Consider the following 17,877-nt stretch of genomic DNA (forward strand, 5'->3'; position numbering starts at 1 on the left):
TCAGTCAACTTTTATGTCTTTGTACCATGAGTACCTTACCCATGAAGTGCACCCTTCACCAGGCATCCCCAACCAAGTTTGCTTCCCATACTTTTGCAATTCCTCTGTCATTTTTTATCTGTCCATGCGACAAAAAATCCATGGAATACCAGATCATCTACGCTCCAATGTTACTCCATCGATATTATTGGAAAAATATGGGAATGTTGGATCTGATGAAATGTTCTTTACTGACGGTTCATTCATAAACGGGTCCACTGGCTTCGGCATCTTCAATGAAAATTCCAGTGCCTCTTTAAAACTCAAAGATCCTTGTTCCGTGTATGTCGCTGAACTGGGTGCGATATACTACGCACTAGGGATCATTGAAACATTGCCCATCGACCACTATTTTATTTTTTCAGACAGTCTCAGCTCAATAGAGGCAATCCGCTCAATGAAAGTTGATAAACGCTCATCTTATTTCCTAACAAGAATAAGACATCTATTGAGTGTTTTGGTCGAAAAATTATTCAAGATTACCTTGGCATGGGTTCCCTCTCATTGCTCGATTCCGGGGAATGAGAAAGCGGACTCGTTAGCTAAGGTGGGCGCTTCAGTAGGCACACTTTTTGAAAGGCAAATTGCTTATAACGAATTTTTTCACATTCCTCGTCAGTACACACTCGTAAGTTGGCAGCGCAAGTGGAGTGAAGATGAGTTCGGTCGTTGGTTACACACGATTATCCCTAAGGTCTCGACGCATGCATGGTTCAAGGGATTGAATGTAGGTCGTGATTTCATTCGCGTGATATCTCGGCTTATGTCCAATCACTACAGCCTAAACGCGCATCTCTATCGCATTGGGCTTGCAGCAAACAATCTTTGTGATTGTGGCGATGGCTACCACGACATCGAGCATGTTGTCTGGTCGTGTATCCGGTTCTATGCCGCCCGCTCTCAGCTTTCCATAGCATTGAGGGCACTAGGCAGACAATCGGATATCCCCGTCCGGGATATCTTAGGTAGCCATGACCCTGATCTTCTGCTTCATCTATACCTGTTCCTCAGAAACGCCGATGTCAACGTTTAATGATGTTTCTTTCGTTGTGTCCCTGTTTCATATCCCTCCTATCCGATCTATAAACTTTTACTTAGTCGCGGCAATACATACACATACTCTTTACAAATACACAGGTCGAGGATTGTGCAGGCCACTGACCATTCAACAAGAGCCAAAGGTTGTACCGCTCATGACAACTCTACACGAGCTGAAGATTGTACCGCCCAGTGACCATTCTACCCTAGATTCCTCGAGTCAAGAGAGATGCACCACGATTGATATGTGGTACAGACTAGGGGGGCGTCGCTGATTAATGGTCAGTTGCACCCCAATAGGAAGTATCCCGTATCGGCCACACATACAGAGCACTGGAGACTGCAACATAGCAATTATGAGAATCTTTGTAATACTAACCTCGAGCCAACCGCGTGTAATCGGTTATATATTACTAACATAGTAGTAAGACAAAAATTGTCAAAATATTGAACTTCCAGCCCCGTCAGGCTAACGCCATATGTGCCTTAATAAAATATATATTTTGGAAAAAAAATCTTGGTTACGGGCTTGAAAATTCATGGTGGGACAGTTATGCCTAGAATATCAACAAATCAACATCGGACAATTGAGCTTGATGTTGTTTTTTAAAAAACAAACTACAAATTTTTGTGTTTTCCCGGAAGATTGGACATAAAAACATCATTTAATGAAGATAAGTCAAAAAGTAACATGGGACAACTATGCGTAGAACGGCAGTGTATCTTTCGACGGTCATTAATTCACGTTGATCCGTTTTGTTTTGACAAAAGTTGTGCAGGATGGAAATCGAGATAAGAAATTTGATTTTGACTAGAACACACCACATTACAAATCCGTAGTGGTAAGATACTAAACTCGCGAAACTCGCAGATGGAGTTTTGATCAGATGTGGCAAGCTGTCATTATAGTCGAGAGTTGCTTCAGTGGTGCCGTGACAATGGGGTGGTTACATTGAGAATACCTCAGTCCTCGTAATTACCCCCAATTCCGCCCAATCGAAAAATATCAGGCAATTGTCGAGCGGAAATTGAAGAAGGATCCAAAATTGACTCGGGATGCTGCAGACACGAAGATATCGTGAAATTAAATGACCATTGAGGTCGACCAACAGAGAATCCGAACTTTGGAGGAAGGTATCCGAAGAAAAGTACGAAAAATCATCCAAAACTATAACGGATTTTTTTTTCAATGTGCTTCAATAATTTTTTGCTCCAATAAAAAATTATTCATCTGCATTTTGATATATAAAAAAAATTCGTATCTTTTATCGATGTACAATTGGTTTTGTGATTCCGAATTCTAAATGTTCAAGCTTTATAAAGTTGTTTTTCGAACATTAATAAGAAAAGTAGTTGATTTAAGCGACTGTTCAAACATTATGCACTTATTTATATGTCGTGGGAGAGAAACTCTTCAAAAACAATCATGCAATTATTGTTGATCAATTCGTCCAGAACCGCCTATTGATGTAGTTCCGTATAGTGTTCCGGAAGGGTAGCTCAGGATTGATTTCTGACGACACCACCAAAATAACGGTATGTACTTAGCGATTCTGAGAGTACAGACAATTATCAGAAAAGCAAAGTTTATCAATTATATGTACCTCAACAGATAGAGAAGTCTTCAATTACTGTTCGGCATGTCACAGTGGAGAGTAAAACAAGTCGTTTATCGTGCGCACTTATCAGTGCGAGAGATTGAACAGCTGCATTGTCATATCTCGGAGCATTCGTTCACGGTGAACTCCACCCACACAGTTGCGAATGCAGTTTCGATAATCGATTTGCAGATTTGCGAATGCAATGGTCTCAACCGTTTCTATGGTTCCCAATATCTATTGGCTGTGTATTCCACTTTATTGTATTTGAGTATAGTTAGGCGGATCAAAGGCACACCAAAAAAAGTTTATTCATTCATCAGTGTAACATGAAAAGATAACGTTTTATGGTGCTCACATCATAACCCCTAGAACCTCATGTTTTGTTACAATTCAATTTATCGCAACACGGTTTCATTGATCATCGTTGTTACACTGCTTCTATGATTTGCCGCCGCTTATCACTGGGGTGATATGGGGTTCTATCGAAAAATGATGTTTTTCTGTCATGTTCAATATATTGTATTCGGATATCAGTTATGGTTTTTGTTTCGTCAAGAAACATTTTGAAAATAATTGTAACTGATCGTGTTTTATGACTATTTGTTTACAGGGCACGTTCCGTTTGGCATGTGAGCATGTTCTGAAGTCATTGAAGAAGGGACGTGAAACTCTGCTCACTCTACTGGAAGCCTTCGTGTATGATCCGCTGGTGGATTGGGCGGTTAGTGAGGAGGCCGGCGCGGCAACATTCTCCGTATCAACATACGACAACCGAGAAGGTTTCAACAGTGAACTGTATCTAGCGAAGAAACAGCTGGAGCGGGAAGTGAATCGCGATACATTAGCGATTCGGTTCTCGGAAATCAAAACGGAATGGATCCGCAATCGGGACAATATGTACCAGCAGCTTTCGCTTATTCAAGTGTTCCTACTCGAACTCGAAAACAATCGCATCGAATTGAGAGACGCTGAGAAGCAGCGGGATTCCCTATCTCGGCAGATACAGATGATCCGTGAGGCAGAATCCCTGGATTCGGCTATCGGCAGCCATCCTTTGAACACGCTCTCGCAACGATATAGTGTTTTCAAAGGTTTAGTTGAAACCCACGCTTCGACGAAGAAAGCTCTCATGAGTAAGATTTCGGAATGCGAGAAGAAGATCGATGAGTACCGGAGCTTCCGGAAAGATATTGATAGTGAAAAATTACATGAATACACTGCTGGAATAGACACAAACGCAATTGAGTGTTCCAGCTCAGAGTTTGAATTGGTACAAGAATTTTTAGAAAGCTCAAACCTTCGCGACACTTTCCTCAAGACAAACACATGTCGACATGAGTTTAACGAATATTCCCATCAAACAATGGTACTTGTAAAACACGTATTCGAAACGCTCAGTCAGTACGGGGAGATTATAAAATACTTTCCGAATGATTTCGAGCTTAATCATCGAGATCACATGTATGCCGCTTGGTGCAGAACGCTGATCGATAATAACACACAGGATTCGTGCCAAGAAGTATGCAACTCAAATTCCTTGTCATAAACAAACTCTAATGCTATAATTTCTTTCAGGTCATGCGAAACTACCAACAGTACCTAACAAAACTACAGCAACACTCACCCGGTCAGCAAGTTCTCTCTTTCTCGTTTCAACTCACAAATTTCATCTCGGACAGCACATTTAGACTATCGGAGCTTCTAAGTTATCATACTCAGGAGTTGAACGAGTGTACCATTCCCATCGATCAGCTTTACGAAAATGCCCATTCCACAATCAATGCGATGGCCTTGGGCAATCTTAACGGAAGATATTTGTTGACGGGTGCTGCCTTGAAGCCTTATGAAGATCTGAGCCAAACATACCTATTGATGGAACAGGCTGCTTCCGCTGCAGGCGATACCCTCGTTGACATGCAGTTCAATGGCGATTGGTTCCTGTACGAATTTTACACCGGTTTATCGCAGCTACATACACTCAGCCAGATTTGTTTCGAGGACGACAATTGTTGCATCCCCAAGGATAGTTTCTCCGTTGGTATGCACTGTCTGTCCTGTTGCGTAGGAATTTACGAGCAGTTGCATAATATGCACGAATGTATCACCCAAAGCTTTCTTACCGACACGCTGCGGGGAATCATTTCTGAGAATCAGAGTGTGATCGAGATGATTTCCGCCGTTTCTGACCTGCAAAATAATGTTGTTCCGTTGTCAGAGATTTTGAATGATCTGAACATGCATCTGCAGTGCGTAGTGATGAACGTTCCTTCGCCACACGCGGAAGTGATGGTTACAGTGGAGAGCTTGAGGAGGCGAATAGCAGCGTTAGGCGAGCGCTATCGATTGCAGGAAACCCCAACAGAAGGAGGAAGTTTATATTTGAAGCTTCATTCACTGTTTAGTGATTTGATTGACAAACGGAGCGAGCTAATACAGGCTATGTGCGATGGACTAATGGCATCGGATGATACCGATTGTATAGATCAAGTTAAAGATGCTAAGGATTTGACGGTGAGTAAAGGTGATGTTTATATCTTTTTTAATAACCTACACCGTCTAGCTTTTGAGACGTGCAGATGTATATTTCGATTGCGCTTATCACAAGTGAAGCATCAACCTTTAAAAAATTATTATATTGTACTGTGCCACGCTGTGTGAAGTGTTTCGCGATGAGACGAGAAAACACGTTCAAAATAGATCTTCGCGCCCCCCTTAGGGCGAACGAAGGGCAAGCGTTGCATCCTTTCCAATCCTTCCAATCATCCCACCATAAATGCAATGTGTGGTGCATGACACATCTCCACATCACAATTATGTATTTGAGAACGTACAAATCCATCCATGCCATCCATATTTTTATTCCAATTCCAACCTTTGAAAGTATAACCTCGCAAAAATAAATTCCACTGTGTTTGAATTATTCCTATGTGTTTAATTTTCTAAGTTTTTGATTCCCAAAGTGCTTCAAGTTTCCAAGTTTCGTGAATTCCAAACGATCTTTTTCAAGACCAAAGTACCAAGTTTTCCCAATTCCTGAGCTATCAACATCAAGGCCTTCATCAGCCGAAGAGCCGTATCGAGCTCCTCGTGATAACGGTAACTGGGTGGCGGATAAAGTAGAGATGGGTGCAATACAGGTGATGGGAAGGTACCCCATCCAAGAAGTGGTAGAGAGTTCACAGGAAGGTTTCGTAATCACCAAAATCAACGGAATCTTCATGTGTAGTTGCTACGCAGCCCCGAGATGGACAAATGAGCAGTTCTACCAGATGATAGACGCAATGACCGCGGAATTAATCGTTAGCAAACCGATCGTCATTGGACGCTTTGGCGGTGGAGTGGGGACGTAGATGTACCAACGTAAGAAGGTACAGTCTACTGGAAGCTCTCGTCCGGCTGGAAGTGACGTTATTGAACGAAGATATCACCAGCACTTTCCGGAAAAATGGCCGCGAATCCATCACGTTACCTTTTGCAGTCCGTCGTTGTTGGCGAACACGAAGTGGAAAGTGTGCGAATCGTATACGCAAAGTGATCACCATAAAATCGATGAACGAAACCACGTAGTAGTACGGAGGACAACCAGCTGCGAGCGGAAGTGGAAGACGAATGAGTTCGACAAGTACCTTTTTGTTGAAGCACTTTGTCTAGATAGCGTAGCTTCAGACTGGAACGCAGAAAAATTGACAGATCTAATGGTGAGAGAATGCGGCACTACCATGCCTAAAAAAATAGAACCTAAAAATAAACGACGCCCAATTTACTGGTGGAACGAAACAGTCCGTAGCCACCTTGCTAGTTGTCTCCGAGCCAGAAGAAGGGTTCAGCGAGCAAGAAAGAGTGCTATAGAGAGGAGAATAGTGCGGTGTACCGAGCAGCTAGAACCGCCTTGCAACGGGAAATTAGACTGTTTTAAGGAGCTATGTCGAAATGCAGACGCCAATCTATGAGGCGAAGCTTGTCGCGTCGTGATGGCGAAGATCAGAGATCAAGTGACGCCCGTCGAATCGTGTCCCGAGAAGCTGAAGATCACTGTGGAGGGATTATTCCCGAGGCATGATCCAACGACTAGGCCACCCACACCGTACGAAAAGAATGCTGCTGAACGTTTACCAGTCTGCAACGAAGAACTGGTAGCAGTGACAAAAAGACTGTAGATGAAGAAATCACCCGGCCCCGACGGACTCCCCAATGTGATACAGGCGTTCCCGGACATTTTCAGAACAGCGCTACAGAAATGTCTGGAAGATGGTTACTTTCCTAAAAAATGGAGTATAGGACAGCTATTGTTGCTGCCGAAGCCAGGAAAACCCCCGAAAGTTCCAACATCATATAGACCTTTATGTCTGTTGGATACGCTCTTGGACTCTTGGAGAGTTCAATCCTCAACCGGCTGACGAAGTGTACGGAGAGTGGCCATCGTCTGTCAAAAATGCAGTTCGGTTTCCGAAAAGGCAGGTCCACGGATGATGCCATCCGGGCGGTGATCGGAAAAGCTGAGAAGTCATCTAAACAAAGTGGAGGGGCGACAAACACTGCGCGATAGGAATGATCGACGTGACGAATGCGTTTAATAGCGCTAACTGGGAGGCCATTGCCGAATCCCTGCACCGTACGAAAGTTCCGGAGTACTTGTGCAGAATCTTAGGAAGCTTTTTCCAGAACCGCATTCTAATCTACGAGACGAGCAGAGGGCAGGTACCGATGAATATAACGGTCGGAGTTCCACAAGGCTCTATCCTGGGTCAAACGCTCTGGAACGTTATGTACAACGGAGTGCTGACATTTTTTTTATCCCTTTTGTTTATTTTAGGCTCATTAGCATTTTAGCTGTAACAGAGCCGAATTTTAATCGTGTACATGTCACATGTTTATCATATCTATAATTAGCACATTATACAGTTGCCATTTTTTCGGCGTAAGAGAATCCCTTCCATACCATTGCATATGGTACACATTTACACAGTAGCCATTTAGGCGTAAGAGTTTTCTATCTGTTCTTCCATTATCCAGTTAGACCGGACAGCGGAGACAGTTGATTGATCATTGTTGAGTTATTTATAGAACAGCAGCCCGATGTGTCTTGCAGAGCAGAGCAGTTGTATGGATGAATCGATCTTATTTCGACCGTGGATCGATATCCATCGCTGATGATTGTTGCGTGGACGTAGTTATTCTGTAACAACACAAAGGCCCAAACAACAATGAGGGCCCTGAGTTTTGAACTCACGATCGATCGCTTACTAAGCGAACGCGCAACCAATGTGGCCACGGAGACCCCCAAGTGTGCATTGAAGCTTCCCAAAGATGTGGAGATCGTGGCTTCGCGGACGACGTCGCACTAACAGTGATAGACGAAACGCTGGTGGTGAAGGTGCTAACAACCGAGTCCAACGTCACAGTAGACAACTGGATGCGAGCAGCGAAACTGCGAATTGCTCGTGACGAAACAAAGGTGCTGTTGGTGAGATAACTGCAAAGCCGGGCAGCGGGTGGAAGTCACAGTCGGGGAACACGTGATATCTTCGAAGCGTACGCTGAGGTACTTGGAAGTCATGATCGACGACCGGCTGAACTTCAACAACCACGTCGACTACGCTTGCGGAAAAGCAGAGAAGTCCATCAGTGCAATAGCGAGGATAATGATGAACAACGCTGGACCCTGCAGTGGCAAAAGGCGTCTTCTAGCTACTGTATCCTCGACAATACTACGGTACGGAGCGCCAGTCTGGTCTACGGCTCTCGAAACCGATCGGAATTGCAGAAAACTGGGCCGTACGTTTCGGCTCTTGGCGATGCGAGTTGCATGATCCCGATTGGCATCACCCTAGTGGAAAACGGCGAATGTTATATACGAAAGAAAACCAGTGGTATCCGGAAAACAGCGAGAGCAGAGTTACTATTGAAGTGGTAACAAGAATGGGACACGGCGGAGAACGGCAAATGGACGTCTGGGCTCATGTCAGTACTATCGACCTAGTTGAACAGGAAGCATGGAGAGCTGACATTTTACTTGAAACAGTTCCTGTCCGGACATAGTTCCTTCCGGCAATATTTACACCAGTCTTCAGAAAATTCATCAGCGCGCGTTCATAGCAAACACGTGTTCTCTCTAGGAGCGAAGTGTATCAAACTCATTTAACGTGAGAGCTAGGAATTGGCGAGGGTATTGAACACGGCGCATAATTCAGATACGAAACATCGTTTCTCTTCGGTCGTTCTAAGCAAAGCATGAAAACAACAGTAGAACAAGGTACATAAACACAGTATATGAACACGCTTTACTTAGCGATGGGTGTGAACTAATCTACGCTGATGATCTGAAATTGTACTGTGCGGTAAAAGAGTATCGAAGACTGCCATCGTTTACAACATTTGATGAATGTGTTCGTCGATTGGAGCCAAAGAAACAAGTTGATTGTCAGTATTCCAATGTTTTCCATCATAACATTTCAACTGTTTTTCGAAAAGCGTGGCTAGATCTGAATACATTCATTGTGTACTGTGATATTATTTATTAAGACATTTCAGTTAAACGAATATAACAGCAATGAATAAATAAATAAACACGGTGCAGTAACGATCCTCACATCTTAAAGCGAATGGTGTTCACAACAAAACATTTCATCTATACGAGAATCTTCCACATTGGTTGCGCATTCGCTTACTAAGCGATCAAGCGTGCATTCAAAACTCAGGGCTCTCAATCGACCATGTTTTTGTTGTTATAGAATAATTACGTCAACGCAACAATAGAATAATAATCAGCGATGGAGATCGATTCACGGCCGGAGTCCTGGCCTTTCTTCATCCATATTTAAGCGCTGCTTGAAGCTGCTCTGTTCTTGCAAGAAACACTATAATGATCTTATCAACTGTCTCCGCTATCCGATCTATCTAGACAAGGGAAGAACAGAAGGAATACTCTTACGCCTAAATGGCTACTGTGTGTGTAATTTACAATTTATAGAAACTATAGAAACATGTAACATTTCAATTTAAATCCGGCTCCGTTACAGCTTAAAAGCTAATGATGATAATGAGCCTAAATATATAAACAAATGGGATACAAAATTCATCTATGTTTCTGTTCGTGTTCATTCGCCAGTAGAGATGGGCAAACCGTTCACGAACGGTACGAAAGAACTAATTCGCCGAAAAGAGTGAACGAGCGGTCGTTCTTTATCAAAGAACGGTAGTTCTCCCCACGAACTGATTGCGAGCGAACGGTTTGTGAACGAACTGATTCCGTAAGAACGGTTTGCGAGTGAACTGTTTGAGAGTGAACTGTTGGAGAGTGAACTGTTCGTGAACGAACTGATCCCGTAAGAACGGTTTGCGAGTGAACTGTTGGAGAGTGAACTGTTTGTGAACGAACTGTTTGCGAGTGAACTGTATGGGAAAGATCTGATTGAGAGTGAACTGTTTGGGAACGAACTGTTTGAGAACGAAGTGTTTGCGAACGAACTAGCGCAGCTGAACTGATTTGCGCTGGACGGAATGGATAAATATTATGTTATCGTGATCGTTTGTATGTTTGTATATTGTAGGTGAAAATCGCTGCTGATTTTTTCCCTGAATGAACACTATGAAATATGATCTTACATGGAACCTGTGTGTTTTCCAAAAAGAGAATATGAAAAATTGCACATATTTTGTGCGCATCAAATTATTACATAAACTTTTGTCGACCGATAAACATATTTTCACACACAGTTTGAGACTTTTCATGAAGCAGCTTATCTTTCCCCACTAAATTTCAAAAATATAATTCCCATACGTACACTATCCAATCCAACGATATCAATTAATAGCTGTCTACTGATGTTGGGTTCCAGCCAACATTCTATGTTGTTCTTAATACCGCTGAACTAAAGAGCGAAAGAACGGTTCAAAAGAACTGATTCACTTAGATGAACGGTTAGTGAGTGAACCGTTCATCAAAGTGAACTGTTTCGTCCATCTCTATTCGCCAGAGCGCATGTGTATACAAGGAGTGAGGGTTCAATTGAGCGCAGGAAACTTTTTGCACGAGCGTTACATTTTGGAGACTGGTTGAGAGGGAAAACATAAAGTAAGAGAGATGGGAGAGGAATGAGAGAAAGTTTAAAGGGTCCCTTACACGATAAATAATAATGACATTACGTCATCAGAATGACATTAACAATGATCGTGTAAGGTTGACAAAAATGATATGATCTACAATAATTATCTTCTTCTTCTTCTTAAATGGCACTAACGTTCCTAAAGGAACTTCGTTGTCTCAACGTAGTATTACTTGCGTCATTGTTACTTGCACTTAGTTGAGATTTCTATGCCTGAGTGCCAAGCTCTAGAATACGCGTGACCACAGTGCAAGACGGAGGAATTTTCTTTGACGAAAAATTCCCCTGTCTAGAACGGGAATCGAACCCGAACCCCCGGCATGTTAGGTGTGATGCTAACCACTCGGCCACGGGAGCACCAATAATCCTGATTTTCGGATCTCGCTCCATCATTACTGTAATAGTGCAGGGACATTATCATTCGAGGTGTCTAGGATACTGTGCGACATCTTGTGTTAAAATCTATGTTTGTGAGACAATTTCCTCTCTATCAGGTTAGTGTTCCCAAAGCAGTTTGAAACTTCAAAAATTTGATTGGAAGTTATTATTTGCTGTGACTTCAAATTATTATTTTCTATGACTTGAATTCACAAAACACGTAGCATTGAATTTTATTTATTCAATTTTCTTTTTTTTCTGAAATCCCTACTAAATGAGTATGAAATGAAATTACTACCAGATATAATTTTAGTCCAAGACTCCTTCGGCATTCACGGAAGAACCTGTTACTATATTACATAGAGCAACATATTTGACGTGAAAAAAATATTTTCATTTATTCTTTTTGATTTTAAAAATCTTTTCATTCTACCTGAAAACCCGTTATATAATTTTCGATTCACAACGATGGAGCACGAAGCTTTAAATTTTAATTCGCGATGGCGACGGTACAGTGTCGACATCTATTGCCCAAATAAGCGGTTGAAGTATACGGGTAAGATATGGTATCGACTTCTACGAAAGTTTTAACTGGTAATGAATCGAGCATAAGTTATTGAGATTACTATGGAAAAATACAGTTTCAATTTGTTAATAGATTAATGAAAAAAATGCTCATAACATATTGTTTTGAATCTTCTTCATCCATTACTGACAGACATTATAATAACAGATCAAATAGTTGAAATTATAATTAGAAGCCATTTTTTGCAGAAAATCTTTCAAATTATTGATGTGGATGTTTATTTGATACAATAAAATTAATTTTCATTGATAATTTTCATTTCGTAAATTTGTTTATTTCTCTTAAGACTATGAATTAGCATTGTTGATTAGAGTTGTTGCATTTCTCCAAGCAATAACAATGATTGTGTTGGGTTGAAGAATAATAATAATGCAGAATGGAGTGGTTCTTGCTAGTGTTGCCCTTACTGATAATGTCAATGCTACTGATCGTGTAAGAGCCGCTTAGGGAGTGCAGCATCCAACCAGTACCTGTTGATTGCGCAGGAAATCTTTCAAATTATTGATGTGGATGTGTATTTGATACAATAAAATTAATTTTCATTGATAATTTTCATTTCGAAAATGTGTTCATTTCTCTTAAGACTATGAATTAGCATTGTTGATTAGAGTTGTTGCATTTCTCCAAGCAATAACAATGATTGTGTACGGTTGAAGATTAATAATAATGCCGAATGGAGTGATTCTTGCTAGTATTGCCCTTACTGATAATGTCAATGCTACTGATCGTGTAAGAGTCGCTTAAGGAGTGCAGCATCGCACCAGTACCTGTTGATTGTGCAGGAAATCTTTCAAATTATTGATGTGGATGTTTATTTGATACAATAAAATTAATTTTCATTGATAATTTTCATTTCGAAAATGTGTTCATTTCTCTTCAGACTATGAATTAGCATTGTTGATTAGAGTTGTTGCATTTCTCCAAGCAATAACAATGATTGTGTAGGGTTGAAGAATAATAATAATGCAGAATGGAGTGATTCTTGCTAGTATTGCCCTTACTGATAATGTCAATGCTACTGATCGTGTAAGAGCCGCTTAAGGAGTGCAGCATCGCATCAGTAACTGTTGATTGTTGAGGATCTGTCACAGCCTTTGCAGACTGCATTCAAAAAAAGTCTAACTGCTAAAGTTTTAAAATTTAAACATTATTTTTTTATTCAGTTTTTTTTTGTATTCATATTTTCAGGTACTGATACTAAACAAAGCCACGAATGACGTTTTGGAAGCTATATTCATTTTAAAGCGCATCCAGACGATTATAGAGTTCTTCACCTCCTGCCTTCAGATGGCATGCGCCTTCAACGGAACCAGTCTTGCGGCAATTTGCAATGACGACGCTTTAGTCAGACCGGTGAGGAAATTTATTGCTGATTTCACGTATCACTTACTACTGGGAATTGGTTCGATTGCCGCTGGAATGGTCATGTACGGAGTGTTGCAACGTTCCAATCCACAGTTGACGCATGACATAGCGAATCTGCAGCAAATAACAAACGCGAACAGGATCCATATGAATGATTTGAGCAACATGTTCCTTGAACGAATGTTCGCTGAAGTGACTGAAATAGACTACAACAAGACGAACAATGCCTGTTTGCATCTCAGCTTCACGTGGAAGAAGATGATGCACATCAAATTGCTCTCGGAGCGCATCATGACTGAACAAATTTCGCTGAGCCGATGGCAAAAGTTGTTTGTGGCGCACAGTTGGATGCACAATGTAACCACAATTCCTAATGTTGGCAATATGCAACAAGGTGATCTAACGCTGTACGCAAATCGTTCGACTCTACTGATGCAATTGAAAAGCTACGTTGAGTCACTTACATCGGCGAAGTCGACTATTCAGAAGATGCGAGATGAGATTCTTAACAATACGAGTGCAATCCTGCATCGTTTGAAATGGGCAGCAGGGGCCAATGCTGAGTTAGTACCCCTATTATCATCATTCGAGCAAGCTTCCCTGAAGAAGAGAGATTTCTTGGACGAACAAATGATTCATCTGGACATTGCGTTGAAACACTGCTGCTCTGTTCTGAGCTATGATATCGTTCGTTTACACATGCATAGAGATCTGGAACAGGACCAAGAGTTTGTCGACTTGGTCGAGCGCTTCAGGAAGGCTTGTACAAAACTAAATTCCTGTTCGACGATGGTTAGTCCAACCGAAATTGCTTTGGTTGAACTGCTCGATCCAGAAGGACAGATCGATCACATTTGGCTGAGCAATGTCAAAGCACTGATCGATGACATGACCGACCAGGTGCAAAATAAAATCGCCAAAGTAGAAAAAGAAGTGAGGGCCGCTCAGGACAATTTACACATGAGTGCACACAAGTTGAGAACTCTCGTAAGCACGCATCACGTTTTGGCAGCCGATATCAAGGGTTTATTGAAAACGAAACTCAAAATAGAATGCTCGCCAACACTGCGCGAATATCTGTTGAAATACAAATCATTTTTGGAAACCATATCGGAACTTCATTCGAACATGTTGAGCAAGGACTTCACCGATGAATGGGTGCAACAGGCGATGGAACAAGTGCAGAATACGTTACCAAGTGTGCATCAAACATTCGATCAGTTGTTTGAATTTGAACAAAGTCGTGACGATGATGTAGCTATCAACGCAGAAAAGGAAATGCATGACAAAATAGGAATGCCAATCGTGGACTCACCTGCTAAAAAACTTACTTCAGAAGGTGGAACGAATAAAGGTAAGATCTGTTGTTGTTCCTTATGAATCTTTGTTTAATTTTGATTACGTTTCAGTACAACAAACTCCAAAAGAACAGAAGCGCAACGCATATGCGGTATCTGTTTGGCGGCGCATCCGCATGAAATTGGAGGGTAGGGACCCAGACCCAAATCGTCGATGTACCGCACAAGAGCAAGTGGATTGGATGATACGTGAAGCGATGGAACCGGACAATCTGGCAGTTTTGTACGAAGGATGGACTCCCTGGGTGTGAAATAATGTGGTTAATGAGAACAGGTTGAACATGTCGGTAAATCATCCAATATTCTAAACCGTGGGGACACATCCGTGTCGATATCGGTTCCAAGTATCACCAGTAGATAAGACTGCTGGAATCCCGCGCAGGAGCCATCTGCAGAGTATCGAGTGTCGTGGTGTTCGATGCGCAGTCAATCAGTGGTTCCATTTTTTATTCGCGCGTTGGGGTAGTCTGGGCTGCAGCCTATGTTACTAAGTTTCATATCACCACAGTGACGATACAACTTAGAGAATGAATTTAAAACAGTTCTAACCATCGCACTGTAGTGACTTTTACAAAGTGCACTGCAAAATTCAGTCATTTACAATTCCCAACAACAAAAAATATAAATATTATACTTCAAACTTTCGCCCTATCGAGATATGCAATCCAAAGCTTCTCTTAGATTGTTTTACCGGCATGTCATGGTTCTTTAGCCAACGGAATCTAAGAGAACTAGCCAACTTTCTTATAACAACATAGAAGAAATGGGTATCAGTTGGCTGGGCAGTGTGTATGAACCCATACAAACTCATTTCTACGACCCAAAGAATTGCTTATCATTGATCGGACGGAAGGCATAAAAAATAAAACGTCAAAATATCTCCTCAATCATATTTAATTTTACCGCCCTGATACCGGTACTATTTCCCGCTGGAGTTTTATTTACGATTTGCACCCGCCAGTCATTGATTTGGGATCAATGCCACTTTTTCTCAAATTTCATTTTCTTGGTCATATTTCGGACTGTTTTAAATTCACTTGGTATTCCTTCGACACCGGAATCATTCAATTATCGTCATCATTTTATTTGTTTCAACTTTGCGAATAATTTTTTGTGTCCATAGCATGTGGCTCATTTGCATTCCTTCGTTTTAATCATTTCCGCTTCCAAATTTTAATCCAGAGTACTATCATTTTTTAGAAATTTCGTTGAAAGAAACAATTTCATTCATCCCCCGATTCATTACTATTATAGGTTATTCAAAGGCAAACTTTCTACTGTTTCGAAATGGATCAATAAAAATATATAGCGAGTACTTTTGACTCCATCTTCTTCGATGACATCCCCGATGATTTCCAATTTTGAATTTAGTGTGAGTATTCGTCATAGCCTGGCAAAAATTGACAACAAGTAGAAGTGTTTGTTTCTAGAGACACGGACGGAACCTTGATGTAGGACTTTGAATACAACTGCTTTTGAATCGAGTTTCTGTAACTGTTCACAAATCTGTATATTTAACTCACTCAATACCCCAAATGATGGCCATAGAATATCGTTTGTTATATGAACTGAACTGAATTTATTTAGAACAAGGAACTTTTATTATTGATACTTTCTATTTTCAATAGCATTTTTAAAATTATATTTTAAAATTAACCCTCTACAATCCAATCCCGCCTTTATGCGGGTTTACGGATTTTTTTTATCAAATATTCAGACATTATTTTCAATGTTCACCCCTACTAGAACGTCTTTAGAATATTTTCATCCATCACACATACACATTGGTTTTATGCTGGCAGCTTTCTGCTAGGAGTATTTTATGTTGAAAGTCGGAAATTCGAGATAAAAGTGGAATAGGTTTTTTAGAGAAATAAAAATTTGGGTCTTAGAGGGTTAACACGAAAAACTCGACATTACACTAAAGTAGCTTTTCACGCGGTTTTTATATGCGGTTTTAGGAATTTACGCGGATTTCGTAGTTTACGCGGTTTTCTATTACGCGAATTTTAGATTTTACGCGATTTTTTTACGCGTATCTCGAAATTTACGCGGTTTTTTACGCGGCACGTATCAACCGCGTAAAAATTCAATATGCTAACTGATGTGACTTTTCACGAAATAAAAGTTTGTATTGTATCACTGGTAAGTAGCTGAGAAATAAAAGGATATACAGATATCATGATTGTAGCATGCCAAAAAATTCAGTTACTCAATTGTTAGAATATGGGTTGCATTTTAAACTGATTCACTGTTTGTTAGATTTTTACTCGGATTTTGAAAATTACCGGTTGATTTCTACGCGTATTTTGGAATTTACGCGGTTTTGGTTGTGCGGCAAGTGTGTTTTTTTCGTCAAGGAGGTGGAAATCTTCAATAGACACCCAGCCGCCATGTTGACTGGGTAGTGTGAGATTTCTACTCACTAAAACCACCACCTTGTACTTCATACCTGACCCCCTCCGGAACACAATTTGGTATTACTTCGGGGAAGAGGCTGTGCTTATGCACTTATTGCTCTATATTTATTCTGGTTACTCTTTGATCTTCTCTCCATCTTCGTTGAAGTTTCACCATAATTTTACATATAGCGTGGTTCACTGCATTCCATGTGCTCTCTTCTCTACACATTGCCTGTATTATATTTCCAGCATTCACATCGGGACCGCTCACTATAATCATTTCTTGTCTCTCTGTGAAGAATCGAGGACAGTCAAAAACCACGTGCTCCTGTGTTTCTTCTATTTGATCGCAGAAAGCACAGAACGGTGACCTTGCGTGTCCGATTCTGTGCCGTCGGAAACATCCCTGACCTGACAGAAATTGCGTCAGGTGGAAACTCACTTCACCATGCTTGCGATCAATCCAATTCGCGATGTTCGGTATCAATCGGTAGGTTCATCAACCGTTAGATGTGTTGTTCCATTCCTGCTGCCACTTCTGCATCAAGTCTAATTTAGCTCTTTTTCGCACTACTCTGTTCCTTTGCACATTCATCGTTTCTTGTTTGTAGCATACGCTGTCTTCGAATAGAATGATGGCGATCGAAATCATTCCCGCTATAACGTATAGAGTAGTGCGGGGCAAAGATGTGCACGGGCAAAAGTGCGCATTGGTCTTTTTGAAGCAAACGAGCATAAAAATTCGACAACAGTGTATTCGTTTGATACATTATTACACCTGAAGCTCACACATATAAACATTGGAGTGCCAATGAAAATGGCCATCTCGAATTTTCAAAGCGAACTTGATTAAAAATGTTGATTCTCACGAAAAACTACCCTGTGCAAAATATCAGCTCAATCGGACTTCATTTACTAGTGTCGCACAGCGGTCGAAGTTTGAGTTTTTTGAAAATCGAAAAATCACTTAAGGGGGGAGTAAAGAAAATCAGGGTTTTCGAAAAA

The 17,877-nt window shown here is 41.1% G+C and overlaps 1 protein-coding gene across 1 annotated transcript in view; it reads left to right on the plus strand.

The window, feature by feature from the left end:
• LOC129768868 (serine/threonine-protein kinase Smg1) overlaps positions 1–15,778 on the plus strand; it is a 101,290-nt gene extending 85,512 nt beyond the window's left edge. Inside the window, exons 7-10 of the mRNA XM_055770806.1 lie at positions 3,289–4,197; positions 4,254–5,189; positions 12,936–14,466; positions 14,522–15,778. Of these exons, the coding sequence (XP_055626781.1) occupies positions 3,289–4,197; positions 4,254–5,189; positions 12,936–14,466; positions 14,522–14,721 (3,576 nt within the window). The 3' untranslated portion in view covers positions 14,722–15,778. The remainder of the gene's footprint in view (positions 1–3,288; positions 4,198–4,253; positions 5,190–12,935; positions 14,467–14,521) is intronic.
• The last annotated feature ends 2,099 nt before the right edge of the window (positions 15,779–17,877 follow it).

Source organism: Toxorhynchites rutilus, chromosome 1 (genome assembly GCF_029784135.1).
Source record: "Toxorhynchites rutilus septentrionalis strain SRP chromosome 1, ASM2978413v1, whole genome shotgun sequence".
Lineage (NCBI taxonomy): Eukaryota > Metazoa > Arthropoda > Insecta > Diptera > Culicidae > Toxorhynchites > Toxorhynchites rutilus.